Genomic DNA, 16,609 nt, shown 5'->3' with positions numbered 1-16,609 from the left:
AACTTCAGTGTTAACACTGTGTGACAATGCCTAGAGCTAATCTAAACAACCTGAATTCAATTTCTGCAACCCAAATGGAAGAGTAACCAACTCCTATTTGTCTTCGACTTCCATTCACAAGCCATGAAATGCACACACCTACACACACACACACACACACACACACACACACACTCTAGATAAAAAGCAATTAAAATGTACTATTAGAAAAGGGACTCTATCATAAAACTACAGTTTTGAACATACAAGATATACATTTATGATTAGAAAAAAAATCTAAAACAAAAACTGTAATGTCCACCAAAATCTCCTGGTCACTTATATAGATCCTTTTACCTTGAAGACTGCAATTTAGGACATCTAGAACCAGCTGTTAGAATAGAGAGGTTTAAGTGTGTGTGTGTGTGTGTGTGTGTTTAATTAGATTCATTTATGTGTTGGGAGGATTGTATGCACGCTATAGCATATGTGTGGAGGTCAGAAGACAAACTGCAGGAGTCAATTCCCTCCAACCAAATGGAGGAAAACAACTCATCAAACTTGCAGCAAGAGTCTTTATTCACTGAGCAATCAACAACAACCCTCGGTTTGATACTTTTCAGACAGGTTCACCACGTAGCCCGGGCTGGTCTTGAAGCTAACAATCTCTTGACTAAACTTGTTGAATATTGGGATTAAAGGTGTCCACACCATACCTAGCTGGAAAGAACCGTATACTTTCTTGTTGCTGCTGCTACTGTTGTTGTTTACATAATATATAAAATATGTACAAAAATATATATATAATACATATATATACATAGTATACTAAAATATGTACAAGACTTAAATATTATCACAAGATACAGAAAAACCCTGCCTCAAAAAACCAAAGTCAATTTGAAGAAATACAAACACCAATTGATCTAAATAATCAAATAAATTTATAGGAAATATTTTTTAAAATTAAACCTAGAATTTGTCTAAATTATTTATTAGTTCTTTTCTGAACAAGAACTTTTTCATTTTGCCTCTTATTTTATTTCTACTATTATTACTGTATATGTGCATGATATGCATGTGAGAGCTCACGTGCCACAGTATGTGTGGAAATCAGAGGACAGCTTTGTAAAGTAAGTTCTTTCCTTCTGCCTTCCATAGGTTCTGGGGATTGAACTCAGGTCACTAGACCTACACAGAAAGCATCTTTACCCACTTAGCAAACTTGCCCACCAATTACTAAGTAATTTTTAACCCTATGATTTCTGCCATTAAAACAGTTTGCAATAACTGAAGAACAGATTCAGTGTTGAAGAGCACAGACTGTTCTTTCAGAAGATCCCAAATTGACCCCCAGCATTCAATATGTTAGCTCACAATCATCTGGGACTTCAGTCGCACGGAATCTAAAAAGAGTTTGGAAATCCATATTTATGATATTTATACATATAGGTACACCACTCCGACCTTGATATAAAATAATAAGCCCAAAACAAACTGCAAGTAAAGATTACTTTAAAAATCATGTATAACATTTAGTTCTTTGTGAAGATGAAGCAATCAAGGAATTTACAGGTGCACATACTTGATCAGAGCACTCCTTTTTTCAGCCAAGCTAAAGATTTTGTTGACTATTCAAACTCTGAGACTTAATTAGGCCCCTAGCTCCCCTAAAGCTTCAAACAAACTATTTAAGAATCTATACCCTAGCTGGGCAGTGATGATGCACGCTTTTAATCACAGCATTCAAAAGGCAGAAGCAGGCAGAGCTCTGAGTTCGAGGCTAGCCTGGTCTACAGAATAAGTTCTGGGACAATCAGAGCTACACAGAGAAATTCTATCTTGGAAGAAAAAAAAAGAATCTATACTCTAAAAACCAGCTGTGGTGGTACACATGCATAATCCCACCACTTGCAGGAACAGGGGGTTCTTGAACTCACAAACCTTAAATACTAAACTATCTATAAAACAGCCAATCTTTAAAAAAAAGAAAAGAAAAAGAAGGAAGAAAGGAAGGAAGGAGGGAGGGAGGGAGAGAGGGAGGGAGGGAGGGAGGGAGAGTTGATTGGCTCTCAAAGCTGATGTTACACATATGGATGTGCTATATTTTTTCAACACTGAACAAAGGACACAGTTAAAGCCATTAAAATAGCAGCATAAATTATTCCACCATTAGAAGCTTCAGTGGCCTTTTTTTTTATTTGCTTTTCCTTTGTATGGCTTATTTGCTTTTGATTTTTTAGAGACAGTCTTACTATGAAGCCAGACTGGCCTGGAACTTAATATAAAGCCCAGGCTGACCTTTCATTCATACACTCCTGTCTCAGCTTTCCAAGTGCTGAGATTAAAGTATGTGCCACCATACTCAGCTTTTATTACCGGGGTTTTTGTTGTGTTCTGCATTATTTTAATTTTTATTTAAAGTATGTTTTCTTTTCCTAAGAACTGAGTTGGAGAAAGCTATTTTCAGGGAAGAAAGTGAAAATCACTTGATAATTACCAAAAGTAAATAACCACTTTTTAATAATAAAAACAAAGATTTTATTTTGTTCCTTTAAGATTAATGCCAGATTTATTAACTGATTTTCCATATCATGAACATTTTTTCCTACTAAAAAAAATATTTGAAAAACACTATTTAATCTCCAAGATGAATATTTGAGGTCTGTTTGTTTTGTTTATGAGACCAGGATCTCATTATGCTAGCCTCTGATAACCTTGAATTTGCTGCTGCAATCCTTCTGCTTCTGCCACCCACGTTCTGGGATCATACAAGTGCACTACCATTCTCAGGTAAATCCATCTTTTTTTTTCTCCCCTGATTTTTTCGAGACAGGGTTTCTCTGTAGCTTTGGAGTCTGTCATGGAACTCACTCTGTAGACCAGGATGAGCTCAAACTCTGAGATCCTCCTGCCTCTGCCTCCCACATGCTGCGATTAAAGACATGCGCCACCACCCAGCTTTAGGTCCATCTTTTAAGGAATACGTTTACTTTACGTACAGGAAAGAAATAAAATTCAAGCATTCAAATAAAAATTACATTTGATTCTAAATCAAACATACTAATAATGACTGCATTATTCAATTTTAAAAAAATACACAAAAGTAAATTACTTACCCCATCCAAAAGTGTATTTGATAAATGCATGCGGAGATCTTTACGAAATGGAAATTCCAGATTTGAAACATGAAACACTGAATTATCTCTGTCAATCATGAAAACTTCATTTGTGCCATCGATCAGCATCATATAACTATAATAAAACATTAAAAAGGAAGTGTTAACATATGGTTCAAGAACAAGGTTATGAGAACAGTTGAACTTTTTTTCCCTAGTCTGACAACATTTTCATAGAATGATTACTACAATCCCTCTCTTGATCATGAAAATTTAAAAAACCACATTATTTTTTTATTTTACTTTCTATAGAAAACATAAAAATAAGGAAATCTGATTTTTATGAAGACAATATGATATCAAGAATGCATATATGTATAAGAAATGTTTCTCTAATTTTGATTAGATTATATCAAAAAATTTCAAAGTTTCCAAACACACAAACATATGTATTGTATTTTACAAATTAGATATTACCTTTTCCATATCAAAGGTGATAAAAAAAACTGAGTTCAAATTATTCAATGTTCTTTCTACCATACCAACTGCACAAGTATCTCTCTTTGAATCAATACTGTGATAAGCAAAATACTAGAATGTTAGAATTCTTCTCATTTATAACTACAAAATTAAAATATTCAGCTACAATTTTTCATTGACTTTTATCTCCAATCAATATATGGGGAAATTTATGCACTTAATAAAGCAGTCATACTTCGTAAGTCAGGTTAAATCTATGGTGTCTGCATGTCAAGCATGGAGCTCCAGCACTGGCATGGAGCACGCATGCTTATAATCCTATGATTCGGCCAGGCATAGTGATCCCAAAACTCGGGAGGCAGAGACAGGCAGATCTTTGAGTTCAAGGCCAGCGTGGTCTGCAGAGCAAGTTCCAGGGCAACCAGCATAAAGAGTAAGACCCTGTCTTGGAGGGGGAAAAGGTGAAACCAGTCTCTCTTTAAAAAAAAAAAAAAAAAAAATGGAAAGTTTACTATGAAAGCCTGAATAACTAAGTTTGCTCTGTAGTACCTATGGTAACCTGAATAAAAGCAGCCACACATGGGCTCTTGTTTAAATACTTGATCCCCAGTTAATGGAGCTGATTAGAAAGGATGAAAAGGTGTGGCCTTGGAGGAGGTGTGTCACTGGAGGGTGGACTTTGAGGTTTCGGATGCTGTATCACGTCCATTGCTCTCCGCCTCCTGCTTGAGGCTCAAGACGTAAGCTCTCAGGGGCTGCTCTAAACACATACTTCCTGTTTTGCATCATGAACTCTAATTCTGTGAAATTAATGCCTTCTTTCATAAGTTGCTTTGTTCTTTATTAGAGCAACAGAAAAGTAACTAATATAGTACCCACATTTAAAAAAAAAACAGATGTTAACACTGGTAATCTCAATGCTAGGAAGGCAGAAACAGGTGGAACCCTGGGACTAACTATCCAGCCAAGCTAGTTCTATCAGTGAGTGCTATGTCTACAAAACCTGTCTACAAAAACAGAAAACCAACCCTCCACATACATCACAAATAAACACTTGTGCACACAAATAAGAAAAGTGCTCAAATTTCACATCACAGAAAAATAAAGTCCAGGAGGAGGAAATAGAAGGTTTCTCTAGTTACATACCAATATCCTGGCAAAAACAAAGTTCAGTCAAGCTATTTGTGTATGATGTCAGATAGAGTAGAACTAGAGAGTGTAGCCCAGTGGTAGAATGTTTGCTTGGAATACACAAAGTCCTAGCACAGAAACCCTGAATGGTGGCAGGGTCTTGTAATCTGAGCACATGGAGGATGAAAGGAAGCAAGATTATCAGACGTTTAAGGTCAATTTTGGTTGCAAAGTGATTTCCAGGGGACACAGATGTGGAAGAATATTCAAGATATGACACTTAAAGAAGAGGAAAACAATGATCCATTCAACCACCTACCCAAAGAATATAGTGTGTCAGCAACAAGTAAAAGATGGAGGGTAAGCAAACTAAAATCAGGTGACAGAAGAGACATTAAATGAAGAGGTAGCAACCAACACAATAATTTGTCTATCATATGTAGAGAAACTGACTAAAGTGAAAGAACGCAAACAATAGAAAAAGGAGCAGCAGTGAACATCCAAGGGGCTTATATCTGAGAGCTAACATGGTATCCCCTGCTGCTCCTAAAATAAGCACTCCAGCTGGCCCTGAGACAGACTGTTCAGGCCCATGTCACATATGGAAGTAACGACAGCCCTAATATACGAAAAGGAAAGAAACTCAGTTTCACTAAGAAAAAAAATCAATCAGCCTCAGTCTGGAGAGAAAAACTCATGGACCAAATACTAATCCAGCAGGCTCAAAAGCAACAGGAATACTTAAAACTCAAGGCTTTCATGCATATGCTTCCAGATATATATGAAAATACTAGACTTCTTGCAAGAAATAAGAAATGTTTTGGACTATGTTCCATAAGAAATTTAAATCAACATATAATGTCAAATAAGAAGCAATTATGACACTGTCTACAAATATGCTACAGAAAATAAACAATCCATTGTATTTGAGGACTTGAGCCAGTATTTAATAAAAGGTGTTTAAGGAAAACACAAGTAAGGAAAACACTGTTATTGTTCTCTTAGAAGTCAATGGTAATATGTAATACCATACATATTAGGGTATTTTAAATCATAGCTAAGGTGTAGTAATATGTAGTACCAGCCCTCAGAGATACTGCAGGAGCAGAAGATTCTGAAGTTCCAGGCAAGCTTCAGTTATATAGCCCAAGAGTCAGTATCAAAAAATAAAACAGGCGGAGAGATAGCGCAAAGGTTTAGAGCACTTGTTGCTCTGGCAGAGAACAGAGGTGTGATTCTCAGCACCCAGATGATAGCTCACCACCATCTGCAACATTCAATACCAGGGAACCCAATGCCCTCTTCTGAACTCCCTAGACGCCAGGTAATATTATACATAAACGTAAGCAAAACAAACATAAAATAAATACAAAATAAAATTTTTAAATCTAAAAACAAAAATCTTTTTAAAAGAAATTAAAATCATGAGAAAACACATAAGTGTATCTGTCTTATTGAGCCCCAGATTTCTAAACTTTACACCAATATGAATTCAAACGTCAAGAACAAACTGGCTTATGTTGATACAGTTTCAAATTTGAAAAAGAAATGGTTTGCTTCTTCTGAGTCTAAGACAGACACTATTTCTCTTTACTTGCTAATCAGAAATTAAGAGCTGAATTAATATAAAATAAATATTAATTTCTAGAGTAGTGATATACTAACTTGATAGATACATACAAATATACAAACACACACACACACACAAAGCTATGTATCTATCTTATGAGCTCATCAATTTAAAAGAAAAAATATTGCAGAGGCTTAAGAGATGGCTCAGTGATTAAAAACACTGACTTGTTCTTCCAAAAACAAGGGTTCAATTTCCAGTGCCCACATGGTGGCTCATAACCATCTGGAACTGTAGTTCCAAGGGATCCCCAATGATTCTTCTGATCTCCATAGACACTGCAGGAACATAGTGCACACACATGATGTAAGCAAAAGATAAAAAATAAAAATATCATATACATAAAATAAAATACTCTGTACCCATGCATATCAACAGGTTTAAAAGACCAAAAACAAAAAGGCTTTGGAGGATAGAATTAACTACATAGTACTGCTTATGTGAAAAACAACTGTATCTAAAGAGTTAGCAAAAAAAAAAAAAATTACTCATTGCTATTCAGGGATTCCTCTACATGTATTATTAGCACTTGGGTTTTGAAACAAATTGCTGAAGTACAATTTTTTGCCTATATCCTAATCATTTCAAATGATACATCCTTCTATTATGTGGTACTTATTGGAAGAAATGACCAGGGCTAAGAATACACATCAGTGTATTCACACACACTGATCAGTGGTAGAACACATGTCTAGCATGTGCAAGGCCCTGCTAGCATATGCAGCACCAAAAATAAGTAAGTGAATAATGAGTTGTCTCATGTCAGGAACAAAGGTTGAAAACGACAGAAAGTATTCTCACACATGAAAGTAAACTAGATTATTCTTGAAAGAGATAACTACCTCACACACTATAATAATAATATAAGTAATAATTTCTCTTTAGAAGATTACTTCAATTATAAATATAATATTCAGAATTATTCATGTTCATATGCATTCTCATTAAGACATAAAATTTCACTGAAACCTTTTCATTTCCTGCCAAGCTTTCTGTTGTTTGTTTGTTGTTTATACAGATCTTGCTATGTAGCCCAGGCTGAGTGAGCTCAGGCTCAAGATTCCCAAATTGCATTATCACAAGAAAGCCTCCCAGCCCATGATTGGGACCACAAACATTCATCACCACATCTAGACTTGAAGTGTTCCTTCTATAAAGGTACACACAGTTATTATAGATTATAGAAAAGCCAGATTGATACAATGTTTTACCATAAATGTAAGCTTTCCAGCTGACCTAAAAACAATCCAATTTTATCTTTTTCATCATTGAGGTTATATAAAATATATATAAGGTCAAGTAAAATCCCCAAAATATGCATTAGTAAAAATGAGGAAGTACAGAGAAGAGGACCAACAGACAAAGTTGTAAGCAATAGAACATTGAAGTCTTAATTCACATTCCTACCAGTACTTTAAAGGGAAAATAATGGTGACTTTCATATCACCAATTCACAACTCTGATGATAAATTTACATTTCAAAAACTTATTTTAGGTTGTGAAAGCAAAATCTATCTATTTTTTTCTTTATAGACCAGGACTATTCAAATACACACAGGACACTCAATAAATGCTCAAGCAATTACGTACAAGGAAGGTCACCAAACTACTTTGTACTGACGAAAAATCAATATCCATCACTGAACAAATATAGTATCCCATTATTTTAAAACATAAAAACATCCATTAATATGGAAATGCCATCCCTTGAAGAACTCTACCCATGTCCTCTTTAACCCAAACTTTTTTAGATTCTTCCCAACTTTTAAAATGAACTGAAACTTTAAGCATAATTTATACATTTTTTTATTCCTTCCTCCTCACCCTTTATTTAGTTCCAGTGACGAGTCAAACTACTAATATATCTGCATCAAACCAAATCTCAAGTATTAAGAGCTGAAGCTAGTGGTGTTGCATTATTCCCCACTCAGGAGCTAGAACATCGGAGAGGCAGAACAAGACTGGTAAATAAAGTTGTCAACAGACAACTTTTTAAGATTACTTCTCCTGGGGCTGGAGAGATGAAAGCAGTTAAGAGCACCCAGTGTTCTTCCAGTGGTCCTGAGTTCAATTCCCAGCAACCACATGGTGGCTCACAACCATCTGCAGTGGGATCTGATGCCCTCTTTCTGGTATAAGGTCATACATGAAGATAGAGCACTCACACATTAAATAAATAAAATTATTTCTCCCAAGAGGCTTCCAAGACACTCCTTTAGATAAGTTAGTCAAAACTGATTTGCACCATCACGAATGCTAATAAGTATATTTGTCCCCCACCTCATGCTAGTTTTGTGTGGTTGTCTTTTCTCAACTCTCTTCAGCCAAGTGGAAATTAGATGTGCCTATGATTTAATACCTGTGCTATGTCCCCAGCATATCCTCAATACCAAGGGTTGCATAATACTAGCTATTTATATAGAATAACCTCATACCAAGAGGCAAGACACCTACATCTCATCCTTTGCAGAGACAAGTGCATAAGGCTAACCTTCCCTGTGGATCTCTGCCCTCCCTCACAAGACTCCATTACCTAACCACTGCTATCATTCCAGTAAACTTACATGCATCTTAAAAGAAAATGCAGAGCTTAGAGCTATTTAAAAAAAAAAAACAATTTAGAAACTTTCCTGACATAAGAAAAGCTAGGCAGACCTGACCATTACTCACCAACACCCTTCTCGCATTTTGTTCTCAAAATAATACAAAAACAACTGATTTGCCAGCTTCCAGCTTCCTTTCTTCCCCATGGGATGTATGCAAAGTGGGCTTCTGTATCTCTCACTAGATCACTGTTCAGTCAACTCCATCCCTGATCACCTCTTTTGGCCTCTTTAACCCTAACTCTTTTAGATTTTCCCAGCTTTTTTAAAAGAAAGTGAAACCTTAATCACTTTTTATTTGTTTGTTCTTGTTTTGTCAAGACAGTGCTTCCCTGCATTAACAGCCTTGGCGATCCTGGAACTCGCTCTGTAGACCAAGCTGGTCTGGAACTCAGAGATCCACCTCCCTCTGCCTCCTGAGTGCTGGGATTAAACGCGTGTACCACCACCACCCGCACATTTTATATTTTCTTAAATTCCTTCCCTCTCATTTTCTTTACATAGTTCCATTCATGAAGCAAAGCCAGCAATATGTACATCTAACATAATTACAAATACTAACTTTTATCCCCTATAGATGACAGAGTTACTAACCTCCATGGGAAATGCCTCTTCATTTTATAAAATAATATTCGCCCTAAGAGTTTTTAAAGTATCCAATATAATTTTTATAAACTTCTAACGCTGCAATTATGTTATTTAATTAACAGCGCAATTATAGTAAGCTTCACTATCTTTCTGGCAGACATACAAAGTAGGTAAATTACCTACCTTAGGAATTAAGAAAAACTTATAGGCTAATTTGGAAATTTAATCGCTACTTAAGCCACAATTTCATAAAATGCAATTTAAAATTAAGAAAATATAGGAAAAGAAACCAAGGTAATTCAAAATCTTGTTTCAGATATTTTCACAAAAGAAACAAATTGATGAAACAACTTAATTCACCAGGTGAGTTTAAAATCAAACCTATGACTACTGTGTTTACCTGCACATATAACATTTCAGCACTGTAAAAAAGAAATCTATCATTTGAACTCCTAAAAATTCAAAAGTTCACATTAAGGTCTTCATTTTCACAACAAGAAAACATACACAATACACTAACACCACAGTCTACTGCATGTGTGTGTGTGTGTCTGTGCGTGTGCACGCACGCGTGCATGCTCCAGAAGAGGACGTGGGTGAGCATCTTGCTCTATTATTCACTCTGTCTGACTCCCTTGTGACAGGCAGGGTCTCTCATTAAACCTGGAGTTGGGCTCAGTCAGCAAGCCCTAGCAATCCTCCTGCCCCCAAAGCACAAGCTGAAGTTACAGGTGTTTTCAACCATACCCAGCTTTATGCCTGGGTGCTAGGATCCAAACTCAGGTCTTCATGCTTGTGCAAATGAGCCATCTCTCATCTCTCCAGTTTTTTATTGCTGCTGTTAACAATCACTGAAAAAGATACAGTTCAAACACTTTATATTCCACACAAACTATCCAAGTTTTCATTGAACATTATTAAAATACTCCAATTATAAAGGTATTTAATTTTAATATAGAGTCTATAGACATAGCAAAATACTTTACAAGTATTAGCCTTCCTTCAATTCTCAAATCACATTTTTAGTCATGAAACAGATGTGATCTTAAATTCACTACAAGCCGTCAGCTTCATTCTATTATAGAATGACTTGCATGCACACTGATTAAACAGACAGCATGTACTATTTATTATTGCAAAGCCCATTACCTCCTCGCTAATTGAAAAATCAATTCTTTCTAATCAAGTTCTTATTTTAGAATGAACTGTATATTAAATGAAAGGCTAGCAGCAGTTGGATAATTTGCCAATGTTTCAATTCAATATTTCAAATCATTTTACTTCATATGTTGTTTATAAAACGAATGGTCTTACTATATCTTGGTAAACCTTGTCTATGGAAAAGTCATTAGACAAAAATAAAGTCATTAGACTTTTTTTTAATTTTAGTTAATTTACAACTGAATAGTGAAGAGCTCAAGATGCCTACAGTATCTTAACAGGTAACAGGTAAATCTCCAAGCATTCTCAAATGTCTTGAGTATTCTTCTGTCAAGAAAAATTGATCATTTTCAAAAAATAATAGATGTTTCTATTTCAAGAAATTTCTTTCAGCCAGAAAAAAATTAGACAAAGCACGAATGTGCACACACAAAAAACAAACAAATAAAACCCCCACACACCATTAGCAGAGAGCTTGCCTGAGGATAGGACCCAGCATCAGATTCTAGACTCCTCCACACTACCTCATGAACAAATGACAGGAAATAGCAACAATGAAGTTTACAATAAGACAGGAAAAAAAATTACTCTAAACCACTCAATTTTAAAACTATCTAAAGAAATAAAATACCATCATCAGTTAAAAGACATTTTGTTCTTGCATAGTCACTGGGTTCAGTTCCCAGAACCCTCATCAAGCAATTCACAATAGCCTATAACTCCAGCTTCGGGAGGAATCCAACACATCTGGCCTCTTTTGAACCTATACTTACTTGTAAAAACCTGTATGTAGGAGGCATATAGGTACTGTGCTCACAGACAAGCGTTAAGAAACCAGGAATGTTAAACACACAGGGTTGTCTCTTCAAAGGAAGCGCTTTATAATCTGTTTTCCACCTAGAATGCTGGGAGTGGACGTGGTCAACAGCCTGATGATCTCTGTTTTATGTGTGTGGCCAGGCTACACTGGCTCCCAAACCCCTCCTAACTTGAGCTGCCTTATTTCAATCTAAGGTGCAGTCCTCCCCTCAGACCCTTATGTTGAGCTTGTTTATCTTGACCCTGTTTCCCCAGCTAATCTATAGAAACTATCTTTATGGAAGATATCACAAGAGTTTCTCAACATAGTCATAACTTCAGCTTTGTTGTACAAATGGCACTGAGTTATTAATCATCTAGAAAATTTTTTCCAATTTGTGCCAGGCTTAAATATGCTTAAAATAGTACCCGGTGTCATACACTAAAAGTTTGAACCAACACAAGTTACTAAACTGGCTTTCCTTCTTGTCTCCCCAAGATCAACACTCTGCTGGCCAAAGTATTTGCAGAGACCCCTACACACACACACACACACACACACACACACACGCACGCACCATCAAGTCTGACAACTTGATTTTGATTCCTGGAACTACTACAGAGTAGAAAGAGAACTGAGTCCTACAAGGTGTCCTCTTGACTTTCACACGTGTGTGTGCACGTACACATGAACACTTACACACATACATACCATAAAAATAAAATGTAATCAAATTACTAACATAACTGATTAGTAACAGACCCTGAACAAGCCACTTACTCTCTCATCTTTGCTCTAATCACCTCTAGCTTGAAGCCCATTATTGCTATTTTAGTGTGGTCCCAGATGTATACTGGCCTGTTATCGTTTTAAGATGTGCTATATTTGTTTATGCTGTGGAATATTTCTTTTAATGATGCATTCTTTTCTGCTGCATTTGTTTAACTCTGTGAAGCTGTGTTACTATGCCTGTCTATAAAACACCTTATGGTCTAATAAATAGCTGAATGGTCAATAGCCTGGCAGGAAAGGATAGGCAGGACTGGCAGGCAGAGAAAATAAACAGAAGGAAAAATCTGGGAAGAAGGAGCAAAAGAGATCCAACAGCAAGCAAAGAAGGGGCCAGCGAGCAAGCCTCCCGTGGGGTAAAAGTGAAAGTAAGATTACAGAAGAAAGGGAAGTCCAGAGGAGAGGGTAGATGGGATAATTAGTTAAGAAACGCTGGAGAGAAAGCCAAGCTAAGGCTTTACAGAAGAAAGGGAAGTCCAGAGGAGAGGGTAGATGGGATAATTAGTTAAGAAACGCTGGAGAGAAAGCCAAGTTAAGGCTTTTTTTTTTTTTTTGTAAGATTCCGTGTGTGATTTATTTGGGAGCTGTGTGATGGGCCCCTCCAAAAAGCCAAAAAAGTACAAACAACTACAAACAACTACCCAGAAACTTGTTGCTACCAAAGAATCTAGGCTTTGGCTCCAGCCCCGGCTTAAAGAATGAAAATTTGCAACTTAACAAAGACACTCAGCTGAATTAAAAATCCACTCACTATCCTTAACATTCAAATTATAAAAATAAGAAAGCTGTAACAGATAACAAAATAAGGAAAAAAGGTAAGAATCACTGAAGAAACTGCCCAAAAGTTACATTCAATAAATTTTCCTCTTTTCTTGGCTATATAAAAGTTCTTACTTTGATCCTGAGGAGTAAATAATAATAATAATAATAGTAAAGATAAGCATGACCATACTTTAGTTCCACCTTCTAATTTTTGCATCTCATACAATATACACAACATTTGAAACCCATTGTTGATGCACTAATTAACTGTTACTATAGTCTCCTGTCAAACTTTCAGCAAGTACCAAAGAAAAATCCCTTGCTAGGTAACTGAAAATAAGGAATTAAGACTTGGGAGAATAGGTGTAAGATAATGAGCATCCCACCCCCTGGCTCCTGCTGGAAGGGGCCTGCTCTCTGGGACGTCACCTCTTCTCCAGTCACTGAAGGTGATAAAGCACAGGCATGGCAGCTGTCTGCCTCCCAGATCACCATGGGAGTGTCCTCCCCGGGAGGGAGGGAGGGGGGGAGGGAGGGAGGAGGAAGGGAGGGAAAGACAGAGAGAGAGAGAGAGAGAGAGAGAGAGAGAGGAGAGAGAGAGGAGAGAGAGAGAGAGAGAGAGAGAGAGAGAGAGGAGACAGAAACAGAGAGAGAGGAAAGAAATTGAAAATAATCTTTTTAAAGAAAAAGTTATTTTACAGACTCAAAGGCTCACACCCATGAAGACTTAAATATAGGAACTTCTATCTGTAATTTACTGAAGTTAACAGAGCAGTCAAATCCCAGCAGACTTGTAATTTGGCAACCACTATATTCTGTCAAGGTTCCAAAGAACAAAGGGATGATGTGGTTACTTCTGCAATAATTTCCTCACTATAGGCTAAGCATCTGAGTGTCTAAAGACCAGAATTCACGGAAATGTACACCAGCAAGCCAATCCCAGCTTCCTTCTTCCTGATGCTGCCATTAACATCCTTTACTAACCTCTTCCTAAACCTCCTACATTATGAGAATGTGTCAAGCCTTTTAAAACAATTATACTTCATTTTATTGTCTATATCTTCTCTTTTAAAAGCATCAATTTGATTTTGACCCATTCAAGGACATAAGCCATGTTTAATTTCATTTAATTCTAAATACATGCAAAATCATTTTCTACCAAAAAATCACTACTGTACATCTAAATATTTTATCACATCACAGTATTGTGCTAAGTGGCTCTGAATGGGCTGTCCAAATAACCTTCTAAAACTTCTCAGATGCTGAATGTTTTCTTTAAATTAATCAATCTCTCCATATTATTTTGTAATTTTTACTCAAAATTTCCAAGAAATATTTTATTGAAAACATCTACTCTATAAAAAAAAAACTTAAGATACCACGTTTAACATACTATACTTATAAGTGTTTTACAACAACTATCCTCCATTATTTGTTAAAAACTCAGAAGCAAAAGTTTTTGAGCTTTGGGTGGCCAGCTGTTCTCCTGCACTATTCTGATCTTTTCTACTGCTTGCTTTAAATAAACTTCCCAACTACTCTGCAAAAGAAATAAAAATTCAAAATGATCTGGGTGTTGATGGTGCAAGTCTTTAGTCCCAGAACTCATAAGGCAGAGAGGCAGGTGGATCTCTGAGTTCAAGGACAGCCTGGTTACAAAGTAAGTTCCAGGACAGTCAAAGCTACACAGAGAAACCTTGTCTCAAAAAAACAAAAATTAGAAATAAGCTAACAATGAAACTATGGTATTTTTTTAAGAAAGATAATTAAAAGCATGAAAGTATTAAATATGCTGGTAAATGCCTGTAAGCCCAGCATTGGGACAGGATGCAGATAGCATAAGGTCAACTTGGGCTACATGAGACCTTACCTCAAAATTATTAAAACTTAAAAAATAGTGGGAAATACTTGGTTTCAGTTTATGCACACAGGAAAAAAAAAACAGAATAAATAGCATAATGCTGACATTCACCCTATTTTTCATTTTCGTATTTTATGTGTGTTTTGTCTGCATGTATGTCGGTATGCCACATACTTCCCAGTCCTCAAAAGCCAAAAGAAAGTGACTGGATTCTCTTGGACTACAATTACAGAGCTTATGAGCCACTGTTTGGGTGCTGGGAATCAAACCTGGGTTTTCTGGAAGAGTGGTAATACTCTTAACCACTCAGATATTTTTTTAAATGAGTTTTAATATTTTCCCATTTGCTAATGTCAAAAACCAAATATCAGATTGAGGAAGAGTTTTAAAACTTTACTGTTATGTAAGGTGTGTGTGTGTGGCAAGAAGCTTGCCCAATACTGAGTGACAGTAGTATGCAGCACACACGTATGAAGCATTTCACCACTTCTGTGGCTGGCTATTATGCTTGAAGAATTCTTCTCAGTCAAGCAGGTCTGTGTAATATAATCTATCCATAACTCCAGTTTGATTTCACTGAGTCATCTTGACAAGAACTAACATTTGTTTTGTGCCTCTTTTATGCATAGAGATAACACTGGAAAAAATCAAAATGATGTCTACTTGGCTTACAAGGTTGTAAGTACCTGGTCTGGGGTAGAGCTAATAAACTGTGACCTCCATTTTCATTTTTTTAACATTACTGAATAATGTTTAATGGATTACACTATTAGAAATGAACTGCTTTGGTTTCGCTCAGTGATTCTCTTTCTGCTCTTCCAGAGGATCTCAGTTCCATTACTAGCACATACATCCACCTGGAACTCCAGCTGTCCTGAGAGTGCCTCGGCATCGCACAGCATATACTTATACAGATATGCACATACAAATAATCTTTTTTTTTTTAAATACTGTGAGTGCCACTTTGTTCACACTGACAGAACAGCGCCATGAAACATTCTAGATGAATCAGTCTAACAGCTAAAAACAAATATCTATATAACACTGATAGGAATACAAAAAAGGGAGGAGCAACTAGGAAGGCCAGGTCTCAAAGAATTCTTAATATACAGATACTTAAATTTTATAATGTAAGCAGCAATATATTTTGTTCTAATTATATTCTATATTCTGTAACTCCAGGAATTTACTTTTTATCAGGCAAAGCTAACACATACAAAGCTTAAATGTCATTCTACATAATTAAAAAATAACAAAGTTTAATTCTCTATCACACAAGAGTATTTTGTAAATTGTTTCCTAAATTCTAAAACATTATTAAAACCAGTGCAAGAAAGCTCACCTGACAGCAAAATTATCAGCAATAGCTACGTTAAAGCTAGGCTAAAAGCCAGTGACACACTGTACTGTAAGTCAGATTGCACATTTGAAAAGGAGCTGCCATTCAGTTCCCCACTTCTTTACTAATCTCACAGACAGCCATTCCTTCTGGGAACCAAACTACTATTAAACAAAAGAAATCTAATTTAATTCCTTAAGGTAGTTTAAAAAGAAAGGGAGGGAGGGAGGGAGGAAGGAAACTCAATTTTAAAATGCAGGGTTAAGGAGCTTTCCCGAACTTTATTATAAAGAAGGGCTTGTTCTCAGAATTACTGTTCTTCCTAAACCAACGCCAATATCTTGACCTTATAGACGCTGACCTTCATA

General features: G+C 36.2%; 1 protein-coding gene across 2 annotated transcripts in view; it reads right to left on the bottom strand.

Moving 5' to 3' along the window:
• The window catches only part of Rngtt (RNA guanylyltransferase and 5'-phosphatase), a 253,269-nt gene that overhangs the window by 130,490 nt on the left and 106,170 nt on the right, over positions 1–16,609 (bottom strand). For both annotated transcript variants that reach the window (XM_038346948.2, XM_038346947.2), the window contains exon 9: positions 3,099–3,234. In XM_038346948.2, coding sequence (XP_038202876.1) covers positions 3,099–3,234 — 136 coding nt within the window. The remainder of the gene's footprint in view (positions 1–3,098; positions 3,235–16,609) is intronic.

This window comes from Arvicola amphibius, chromosome 11 (assembly GCF_903992535.2).
Source record: "Arvicola amphibius chromosome 11, mArvAmp1.2, whole genome shotgun sequence".
Classification (NCBI taxonomy): Eukaryota; Metazoa; Chordata; class Mammalia; order Rodentia; family Cricetidae; genus Arvicola; species Arvicola amphibius.
The sequence above is the reverse complement of the archived record's forward strand: the minus strand, read 5'-3'. Positions and strand labels throughout refer to the sequence as shown.